This window comes from Centruroides vittatus, unplaced genomic scaffold (assembly GCF_030686945.1).
Source record: "Centruroides vittatus isolate TY-2023 unplaced genomic scaffold, ASM3068694v2 contig_926, whole genome shotgun sequence".
NCBI lineage: Eukaryota > Metazoa > Arthropoda > Arachnida > Scorpiones > Buthidae > Centruroides > Centruroides vittatus.
Window position 1 is genome coordinate 1,366,005 of NW_027122612.1, and position 12,144 is coordinate 1,378,148.

General features: G+C 30.2%; 1 protein-coding gene across 11 annotated transcripts in view; it reads left to right on the forward strand.

The window, feature by feature from the left end:
* The first annotated feature begins 2,230 nt into the window (after nt 1-2,230).
* LOC136984696 (DNA-binding protein RFX2-like) overlaps nt 2,231-12,144 on the forward strand; it is a 162,677-nt gene continuing 152,763 nt past the window's right edge. For 6 of the 11 annotated variants that reach the window (XM_067281779.1, XM_067281780.1, XM_067281788.1 and 3 more), the window contains exon 1: nt 2,233-2,327. In XM_067281779.1, the coding sequence (XP_067137880.1) occupies nt 2,240-2,327 (88 nt within the window). In that variant the 5' untranslated portion in view covers nt 2,233-2,239. Of the gene's footprint in view, nt 2,512-12,144 lie in introns of all 11 variants that reach the window. The other 5 variants (XM_067281783.1, XM_067281781.1, XM_067281784.1 and 2 more) reach the window with 3 other exon arrangements.

Genomic DNA, 12,144 nt, shown 5'->3' on the forward strand with positions numbered 1-12,144 from the left:
GTCGGTCTCTGATCTTCCTTTATCTCGTGAATGGGGTTAGATAAATGAAAGTCAAGACCAGACATGGAAATCGTAAGAGAAAGGACCAGATTACCTATATACGAATTTCCGATTTGTACCGCAAGTCACGTTATTTCAATACAAAAATTTTCCCCCAAACGGAGTTAGATACATAACTAGCACGACTCTATTGCTAACAGGAAAAGTACGATGTACAGGGGCAATACTACACTCCACGCAGGCAAGTGCTATGTGCTACCTCTCGCAGTAATGGCGTAATGGCGCATCTATTTCGCGCTATATCATCGTCGCAGTAATTCAGTGAATATAATATATATATTTTTAAAAATATAACTTTTTTGTAAGAATTATATTTAGTTAATCATTTTAACTTTTTTGCCGATAGATGACAGTACGCGTGATTCAAAAAATCGAATGTAAATAGAATTTAATTGATTTATAAAAATGTAATTGATATTTTGGGGTGGGATTTACGACATGATTTAAGTTAGAAGTACTGTACTTGAACGTAACTGCCGAGTTTCGTAGTAATTGGTCGAACGGCCTAGGAGTGTAAAGCGAACAAACAAACAAACAAACGTCCTCATTTATATATATATACATAAATTTAATATTGGTATTTATTTTTTACAGTCAGATACTTTGTACTGGTATATTATATGCTAAACCTTCTTAAAATTATTTTTGTCTGCTATCTCTGCGTTCGGGAAAGAGAAAACTTTACATGTTTTCAAGGAACTATCGTAAAATTTAATAGTTTTTTTTTTTTTTTAACGAATTAATTTATTTTACTGCAAACATCTCAGTAGAACTAATTCACTATATGTATATACTTATAAAATGCTGAAAAGACATCTTTCGCATCTGGATAAATATTAAAGTGAACATCCTATATATTTTTTCTTTGATAGGAAACTAGGATAGTAGGATTCTGTTCTTACTAAAATTTTGTCTGGTAGAAATCTGCAGCTGAGCCAGGATCTTTCAGAATTAGTGAACTGTACCATCTCCCAAATCCATATCTTATTAATGCTCCTCTTATCGTCCAGAAGAAGGTGTTACTCAAAAAACATTCGCATTAGTTCTATGAGAGTTTCCATTTCTTACGAACTTTTTTTACAAGCAATTGCTAATCATTACAATTTTTTAAAAGCAAATTCTGTTTTTTGTTTTTTGTAATTTCTCCTGTAGGTACTAAAAGAGCCTTTTCCTCCGGAACCATAATGAGAGCGGCCGAGAAGGGTTCTCAAAAAAGGACTTGACATATCTGAGACAGATCCCTATTTTTCCTGAGATCTCTGACCCAAATTTAAATCCAGATCCTCGAAACAGTAGGCCGACTCTTTTCCGACTCGGCCATCCCCGTCTATTAGGCCATGTATTGGCCAGATTGAGCATTATACTTTATGATATGGATATAAATAAATTCAAAATTTTAGCCAAAGAACAATTGATAATTGTGCTCAGCATAGCAAATCAGCATAAAGCTAATTAAAAACATTGTAATTACAAATATTATTCAATATATATATATATACATAATACATAATATATATACTTTACAGTACATACATACTATATACTTGTACAGTATATAGTATGTTTCACAAATAAGCTTACAGAATTCATAGATATATAACATTTTTTTTACTAAAATTTGTTTTATGAGGAAAAGTTTTAATAAATAAAATTTATTATAATTATAATTTTTTTCAGATTTTAAAAAGAAAGATTTTAATTGATAAAATAATGATAAAAAAATTGAAACAAAATTTCTAAAATATGAATCTAATCAATTTCATCTTTGTAATAACAAATTAAAAATTAATATTTGTAAAAAAAATCGAAATTTATAAATAATCGAAAAATCCAAATAATAAGAATAATATTTTAAATTAATAAGAAAAAAAAAATTTCAATTAACCCATAATGCCAAGTGCTGTCGGGCACGCGCTCGACTGCTAGCGTCCCTAGCATCCGCTGTCGCTAGCCAAACTATTCACACAAATTTTTCCATCTACGCACCTTAAAATAGTACCAAATATTAATTTATAAAAAATATAAAATTTAGCATAAGCACTTAAGAAAACGAAGAAAAAACGAAAAATAAATAAATTTATTCGATTTTAATTTTTAGGTATTATCAATAGCGTCATATATATTCACGAGTGTTTACTACGCAACCGGAGCGTATGATTATTATAGTCCGGAAAATGTGATGAGGCCGTTAGCAACTGTTGCCAAGAAGGTAACAAACGCCGCCATTACGAAAGTCAGTTGGTTCTGTCAACAAACCAACATTCAAGGTGAATTAGTTTGAAAGATCGTTTTTAACGTAATTGTGTGTGATTGTCTGTTAGGATAACCTGTCAACATCTACGCATCGTATGATGTAAATAATTTCGGTCAATGCTTACCGAGATGAGTAATCGGTTGAATGCAAAATGGCGATTGGACATCTAAAGGATGGATCGTTTTCTGCCTTAAACGGTAATTCTCACTCGAGATTAAAACAAAAATTTAGAAAAAGAAAAAAATTTAATCGAAATTATAGAATAAGAAGCTTAAAATCTTCATTGTGAATGTATTAGTGTAGTAATAATAAGATCTAAAAATGTCCTTCTGATTTTGCACCATTTGAGTATTTTAATAGATATTTAAATGTAAAGATGAGATTTGGTTTTGTATCTTTTATGTTTTAAAATAAAATATATTAGTTATATATTATTTCATTTTTTCTCATATTAATTAAAAAAAGAGGTGGGCTTCTAAGTCTAGTTTAGTTTTTGCATGTTGCATGTGTTCTATGGTTGTTTCTAAAATAAAAATATTTTGATGATATAAGTGAATTTTATGATCACACAACATACGAAAATTGAAATGTACAATTAAATGTTTTCTTGTGTTTTCCAATATATAATCTTTTAATATTTCACAGATAACATCTTATGTAAAATGAAGTTGTGATAGCGTTAGAGATAAGGAATTCCAGTGTTTCCACATTTTACTTGGTGATTTTTATGTTTAAAAAAATGGGTACTTTTCCGTTAACTGGGCGCCATTCAATTTTCAATCCAGTTTTAAAAAAAAATGACATTTAATTTCACATGTTTATACATCATTGTTTATACACAGTGTATAAGCATGTGTATAAGCAATGATGTATAAACGTGTGTATAAACAATGATGTATAAACATATTCATTGTAATATTAAACATGTGTGAATTACTAAATAAAATATCGATTTCACTAAAAATAGTAATAAAAATGACTGGTACCCAGTTAACAGAAAAGTACCAAAAAATGTATAGGTTATAGAGATCATAAAACAGAAAATTTCACATTCAATTTTCTTCTGTTTGAGATGTTTTTAATTATATACAAACATATTTATCAGTTTATTGTCTTATTCATGATAACTGTTCACTGATATTAAAATATATAAGTATTGATATTGAATCTGCTAATAATTTGTTGATGAATTTTCTAAAAGATATAGTTGAGTGTTAATTTTTTTCCTCTCTAGGAAGACTATTTCATTTATAAAAATAATTATAATGTCCAAATACATTTTTTTGATATAAAAAATTTGATTTTTTGTATTCAAATACCAAAAAGTGTTGAAAGTAGAAAAAAAATAATTATTCTATGCATTTTTATTGTGTGAAAATTATAATGAAAATAAAATTTCATAAAACTTTAAATTAATTTTAAGATTTTTATGTTGGTGCACTATATAGAAACTTTGTAATGTATTTTTAAATGTTTTTACAAGTTAATTATGAAGAAATAATGTGTAATCAGTGTAATGATCAATTTTTTTTTGTAGAAAATAGAGATATAACATACTGTAATAAATAATTTTATAATAAATATTTTTTTAATAACAAAAATATCAAAAATTAAAAGCTCTGAAATTTTATTATGATAAAGCAACCAATGTAAACATTTTTAAAAACAATTTTTTATTTTAGCATTATATTGTAGTGCTAATAACATGCTTGCTTGATTAACACATACACAAACATTAGATAAATGATGACGAGGTTATATTTTGATTTTCAAAATATAATAGATTTCAACTACTCAGTTAAATTATATGCTCATAGAAATTAAAATTTACAAATTACATATACTTGCTAAGTACTTTAAAAATTGTTTTTCTACCCATGCAATTGTTTTTGTTCTTTTCATAGATTAATTTAAAAAATTCTTATTTAGAATATATTAATAACTTTTTTGTCAGTTACCAAATTTCAAAATTACTAATAAAATTAAACTTACTAAAAAATTTACCTATTCAACTTATAAAACTAATTCTATTACTTAGAATCAGTTTTATTTTCAAAGGTGATTTTGAATGTTTTTTTAACATGTATTTTGAGAATTTTATACAGTAAATATAAAAACAAACATACAGTAATGAAATTTATAAGATAATAGTTAAATAAATTAGCATAATTACTGACTACATACTTATCTTAAAATTTTTTTTTTAAATTACTATAATTACAACTCATGTATGAAATTGTTTCAAAGGATAGGTAATCTGTAGTAGGCCTAGAAACACTTGTTGACAAAAAAAGTTACTCAGCAAGAAGGCATGAAACTTTATTAGTGTTAATATGATGACGGTGGTAATGAGTGATTACAGTATCATAGTAAAGGAACAATTTCTTGTAGAACAGTAGTAGAATTTAAAGCAACTTTTAGTACATTGTTAAACCTGTTTTCATTCCTGGATACATGCATGATCAGGAGGCATGGAGGTATACAGGCATTATACTGTCCTATGACAGATTTGCCCCAAAGGTGTTGCAACTGCTGTTCAAGATCCCTCTCATTTGATGGGCTGGTTGAAGCTGACATTCCATCTGATTGTACAAATCTGGAGACTGAACAGGACAAGAAAGTCTAACAATGTGACATATTTCTGAGAAATCCTAGCTGTGTGTGCCCAAACATTGTATTTCTGGAAAATGGCTGTTTGCAGCCCTCCCATGAAAGGCAACACATGAAGGCACAGGATTTTGTGAACCTATATCACTGTGTCTCAATATTACTTGTACCACCACTAAGGATGTCATGTGAGATGGCTTACCAGACTGGTATGCCAGCAGTGGATGCAGTATGCTGCTCATCAATAAAGGTGAAATTGAAGTGCTCACTAATGGTTTGCTACACACTAACATGATGATATCCATTTCCAAACTGGAATTTGTCACTAAAGAAGATAACTACACTGCCAGTCTAGCAGTACATGCTTTGTCATGGTGCTCTGCAAACAAAGCTGATATTAGAATGCTAAAAGCTGGATGCATAGTGGTCTTCATGCATGCAAATTTGCTTTGGCTAATAGTCTGCCAATGCTTTTGGGAGACAGTGATATATAGCAAGGCTTCCACCCTTTTCAGGATGGTGGACAAAGAAGCCATTGCAGTTTGTATTTCATCTCATGATCAGACCATCATCTCTGTTGGTGGTCTGTCTGGGACATTCAGAGTCCTGATGTTGTGTATGCACTCTCATGTCTTGTATCTACTGTCTTAAACACTTGTAGTCAGGTCAGATTGGCTCAAGGTAGTTACTGATAGTAGATAATTCTGTAATACTACATTCGCACACAATCCATGACTCACTTCGATCTCAATTTACCTACAATCTGGATTGTGACTGCCATCAGTCGAACGTCGTGCTGTTTGCACAGGCAGTCTGCTTGAGAAGAACCCAGCTATTACACATGATGATAAAACTGGCATAACCACTCGGTAAGTCATGAACACCAACACACAAAATGGAAGTTTTGATTAGAAATAAATACTTTTTCTTGCCATATATCTAATAACAGACAGATGTCATCGTCTCTCCAAATATCTTTTTTATATCTCTGTCGATAGCCCAACACATGTTCTGCAGCCATCTTGTATTTTCTCGCATGCGTGGGATTGTGGGATCTCTCTTATGACTGGATCTAGTTTCAAGAACTCTCTTGAGTCGATTGCGATTGAATCTCGTTTCAGTCAAGATTGAAACGGTCGAGAGAGGTCGCACCAAGGCATAGTCACCGACCTTGGTCACAATCTAGATTGAAATTCTCGGTGCGAACGGGGTATAATACAGCCATCCTGCTTCCCTCAGTCTAATGATGTAGTCTTTTGCAAACTCCATCATTTGTGCATAATGTCTTTGATTGGGTCATAAAGTCATGCCTAATATTTGAAGATTTTCAAACAACAGATACACCAAAAATTTGAACCTGTATTCAGAATTTTGAGCCTCTGTGAACCTGTTTACAGGATGCTGGTAGCATTATTTGTTGTGCAGTTGGACCACCACTGTTATTACTTATATATCTGTCTGAGATAGATGTATGCTGTTTTGCAAAAATTAGTCAGTTTTCTTTGGATGAGTAACTTCTTTGTCAATGAGTGTATATGGTAGAAAAATTCCATAAATTTCAAACTGTTCATACTGATAATCTAATTAAATGTAATATGGATTAACCACTTGTTGATAAATTTGATATAATCTTGAGTATTCTAATTTCTACATATTATTGATAAGATGTTAGTGCTGATGGATTTAAATGATCTGAAATTTTAATATTATATATGAATTTATCTTTATACAAATATATTTTAATATTACGATACATTATTTTGCAAACTTAGTATTATGATTATACAGTATGTAAAAATTATCATTTTTATTAAAAATTTATATATAATAAGAAATATTACTATTGGTTAAAGGTGTTACATTGTTTAGAAAATACAGTAATAAAATTTAATGCACCATTATATATAAAACAAGAATGTTAATCTTAAGTAAGAATTTAAAGTATACCTTCCTTATTATCTGATATAGATATGTTGATGATATTCTAAAAGGATTGCAGCAATATAGATATGATTTTAAAATATTCTTGAATTATATCAATAATGTATTTCTGTACATAAAATTTTTTCTGAAATCTTGAGATATTGCATCTACAACATCCCTTGCTTTGTTAAACAATACTAATTTTGAATTTAGAGTATACATATTATTATAAATTACATCATAAACTATATGTAAATATCAAATTTGTGATAGTCTCTGCCTTTAGTAGTATTAATTTCATGTTAATGAATGGTATGGTCATTGGAAAATTAATCAGTAGTGCTCAAAGGCTGTTATTGTTTGTTATTAAAATTTTAAGAGAGCATATAAATTTCTTTAATAGATTTTTTAAAACAAGTATATTATTATAATAGTGTCAAATTCATTATAAAATAAGAGTCTCTACCAACCATTAACCAGTGTAAAGTATGATTCAGTGTTGACTAACAAATGTTTTCATAACCCCTTCTGGGCTCTTCCTTAGATGGGATAGAGAAATGGTATACATTGGGTCTACTCAATGTTCAATGAAAATGGGTTTCAATGTCAGGATACGTGAGCATAAATCTGATATACACACTGCACTCTCCACCTATGCAACTGACCCTGATATTACGGCAGACTTTCCGGAGCCCAAATCATTCTTACTCTACCCCATATCTGGAACACCTCAAATGGTTAGAAGCTGTCAAGATTTTTAAGGGGAGGAGATGTGTCTTTCAATGGCATGGCAGGCTTTACTTGACAACGATATTTAATATTTGTTCTTATTTAAAGATGACAAAGGGAACACATTGCATAAGGTCTCGTTATTCAAACTCTTTGTCTTACAGTTTTATTTTGTGTTCAGATTTTATGTATATGAATATATGAATGATTTTGGAAGATCCAGCTTATTTAGAATTTAGATCTGAGGAAGAGTGCAATAGGGGTTATGAAAACATTTGTTATTCAACACTGAATCATATTTCACATCGGTTATTGATTGGTAGAGACTCTTATTTTATATTTATCCTGGTGTGGTATGCAGATACAAATTCATTGTTATGTCAAATTTATTATTACATTAATGTGATTTTCAAGATAAACTATAACTGATTTTACTCATATTTTTTCAAATATTCTTGCTCTATATACAGTTGATTTTATTATTACTAAAATATGAACAGAAAGAAATTATTTTAATTTTGGATCTAGTTTTGCATATATAGTATTTCAGTACACTGATCTTTCATGTTTGAGTGAGGACTGGGTAATCTTTCATGAACATTGAATTTCAGTGTTAAATTTGTAATTTGTTTTAAGACTTTCTGTATTACTGCTGTTTTAAAAAATTTTCAGAAATGAATGGCTTTATTAAATAAATTACTGTGCAGTGGTTTGAAGTGCTGCAAAAGTCACTTTATTTAAACCAAAATAAAAAATAAACAAAATAGTAACATAACTTATGACAGTCACCATATGAATGAGTAAGTGTAGTGATCTTTTAGCATTGCGCCTGATTGAACATCCAGTTTGCATAGGCACCAACTCCAGTTTGCAGTAGTACATAATCTACCATTTCTTGAAAGGTTGAAATTTTGTGAAACGTTTCAACTTTTGCATAAATTTCCAATCACAAATGATAGAATCCTTGAACACTGTCATCCATGAACATTGAAGATGTAGTGTATATGTGTTAGGCTCGGACCGAAATCGCTCATTGAACGAAAAAAACGATCACAACATGTGGTCATTTCAAAACAGTCATGAAGTGAAATTCGCATTGTGGCATTTGTAAAAATGGTCACAATGCGTTGTGGCTAATTCAAAACGACCACAAAGCGAAATTTGTGTTTTGGCTTTCATGATATTTGACCACGACGCATTCTGGTTAGGTTAGGTTACTTGGTTACTTTTCAACATGTAATCATTTGTGAAAATCTATTGCAGTGCTCAATATGTCAACGTTTTCTAACAACTAATTTACTAAAAATAATTACTTTGTCAGGAACTTTTATTAATTGATTTTATTAATAAATCAGTTTTTTTTTTAAATGAGAATCAAAAAAGTTTTAGAGTTATTTATTTTTACAAGAACTATTACTGTGACATTTCAAGTTGCATTTTGTGTTCTTTAAGCAACATTTCCATTTTTTATCAATACAGTATCTTTTACAGTGACACATTATAAACCTTGCTTACTTCCAGATGTTAATGTGGATGCTGAGCAAAGTGTGAAGTTGAGGGTATGTTCTGAATGTTAATAAAGTTACTGTCAGAAATTATAAATTTATTACGAGCATAAAGTCGATCAAGAAGACCCTTATTTCTTAACTGATAGAGACCTGATGGATTAATGCTCATAACAACAGCTAAATCATTTCTGAGAGCTGCACGTCCCCGATCAATATCAGGCACCTTAACTAAAACATTTGAACCAATTTCAACCTGTCTCAGTAATCTAACCTAACCTAACCAGAATGCATCATGGTTAAATATCATGAAAGTCATGACACAAATTTTGCTTCGTGGCAATTGTAAAAATGCCACAAAGCAAATTTTGTTGTGGTAGTTTTTTTTCGCTCAATGAGCAATTTCAGTCTTTAAGCCTACATATGCATATGAGTGTAATGTTTATCTGTTTAGCTTGCTTTCTATTTTCTTTTTGATTGAAATATTTTTCTGAATTTATTTATAATTGCAAAAAGAATAAAATGTTATTAATTTAGAAAAAAATTTTATGCATGATTTGTTAATGCATAATGTCTTTGCTTATAAAGTATATATTTCACAATGAAATTGACAGTATTCAATTGAATACTGTCAGTTTCATAATTTGGATCTAGTTTAATAAAAATATAACTTTGTCAAATGGTAATATTTAATATTATATGTTTAATATTAATATAATATGAATAAATTTTTATTATTTAATTTGAATTAAGCACCTTCAAACACAGATTTGTGGATGTCATTTATATTAAGCGAATGTCAATGCAGTTTTTGTGAATTGATTTAAATTCAATTGCAGTGTGTACTGATAAACAGAAATATTATCTTACCTGCAAGTGCATTGAAATCTAATTTGAATAACAATGTCTTTGATGATTTGTGTTGTGACATCTAATGACGCAAGGCAATCACAACGCCACAAACTTCTGAATCGGTAGTCCTGTTACTTAATTGGGCCACCAACTTTCTTTTAGACAGGAAGTATAGGGAATTGACCATCTGTGTGTCCCTAATCTGTGGCTGACTCTTGTCGGCAACAATTATTGTATGGCGACCGGGCAAATAGTGTTCAGAATTTTTTTCGTAAACTGAATTGTTCAAAAAGAGAGGCATTCAAAACCTAAGGTTTGACTGTATTTGTTTGCCTTTATTGTTCCAGTAAAAAATGTATCCAGTTTATTGTTTCAGTAGGCTGCCTGCTCCTTGTGCTGCTGTGAAGCCCATCATCATCACAGAGGTCACTTTTTTTACCATTCATTTATAATAGGAAGGGTTGTTGGCTTCATGTTTCCTTCAAATGACTTTCTGTCCAATGTAACCATATCGTATCTCAAGGATTGATTCATTGGACCACAAAACATGTTTCCTTTGATAAAGCGTCTGCTTCAAATGAACTCTAGCCCATGCTACATGCTAGCATTTGTTGAGGGAAGGTTTTCTCCTTCTAATATAGAATCCATACCTGCATCTTCAGATGTATCAGCAAATTATTTCAGACATCCTTCCTAAAACTTTTTCTAGCCTATATTGTAAGATCAACAATGGAAATGTGTCTGTTCATGACAAGATATCAACAAAACAGGTGAAGGAACTGAATGATCAGATTCCTCTTCCTGCCTGCAACTTTTCCAGGACAACTTTCACATCTTCTAACATTTTATGATATCTCAAAACTAGAATGGAGGAAGCTGAATGTCAAACCATGAAACTTTCATCATAATAGTAATTTAAATCATAAATATATTTTAAAAACTGCAACGATATTTTAACAATTTTTAACTGTAAAGACGTAATTTTAAACAAAATGTATATGTATCAACACAACAAAAAGAAATTCCTGGATGTCATGGTATGTCATAACTTATTATGATAAAACACTTGTAATATAAGAAATTTATAATATGTCTTATTTTGTAGCCGACAGATGAGGGCCTTTGCCCGAAATGCGCATCGGCATATAGAAGATTCAGAAATAAAGATGATGTAAGAATGCCTTGTGTCCATTAATACACCTAGTCGTGAGGAAAAAACAAATAAAAGAAGACACGGTCTTGGAACATATAATCTCAAAACTATATACTGGACACATTCAAGTTTTAAGAAATATTATGCTGGGAAGATCTGTCATTGAGTTTCTGAACAACTATTTCACATACTGATGGAAAGCTTGTCCCTTACCCATACTTTACTGTAACACTGAAAACTTTCTTGCAGCAGCATTGCTTAAATTCTGTGAGTCTTTGATGCTATTCACTCTGAAATATGCTTACAACTCCTGGAATATTCCATTTTTTACTAAACTCCATTGAATGACTGAACTTCAGTGATTCATGTTGTATTAATGCTTGGGATTTTTATGCCCTACCCTTGTTTTATTATTTTAATTTTTAACTAATTTTTTTTTAACTAACTAATTTAACTAATTTTTGTTTCACTGTTAAATATCCCAGCCAAAAACAAAAATGAAATAAAGTTTTTTCTTTGAAGAGCCCATTAAATTTGTAAAATTAATATTTTACAAACACAGTTTAAATATAAACATGTAAAAATTCTATATTGGTAGATGTGTACATGATTTGCCTGTTGTTCTTTTTGATTTCCTTTTCTTTATGTATAATACTGCTAATCTGAACTTTGTTAGCAGGAAAAGTATGATATACAGGGGCAAGACACTACTAAAATTGAAAGCATTGTGATTAAAAATTGCAGCCTAGCATTGTGACAATGTCACAATAAATAATTGCTCATTTTGTTCTTATTAAGATTTACTATGCATGCCTTACCATGTCTTAGAAAGTTATGTTCTATATCAGGGGTGGGCAACCTACAGCATGCATTAATATTTTGTGTGGCCCATGTCGCACAAACTTAATAAATATATCAATTTTCCACCTTAAGGAAGGATGCAACAAAAATTCTATTGCTATATTTTACAACTTAAATTTAATAAAAAATAAAACAAGAAATCAGCTAACAGACGTACATCAAAACCAATTTAAAACTAGCAGTGATTAATATGCTTATAA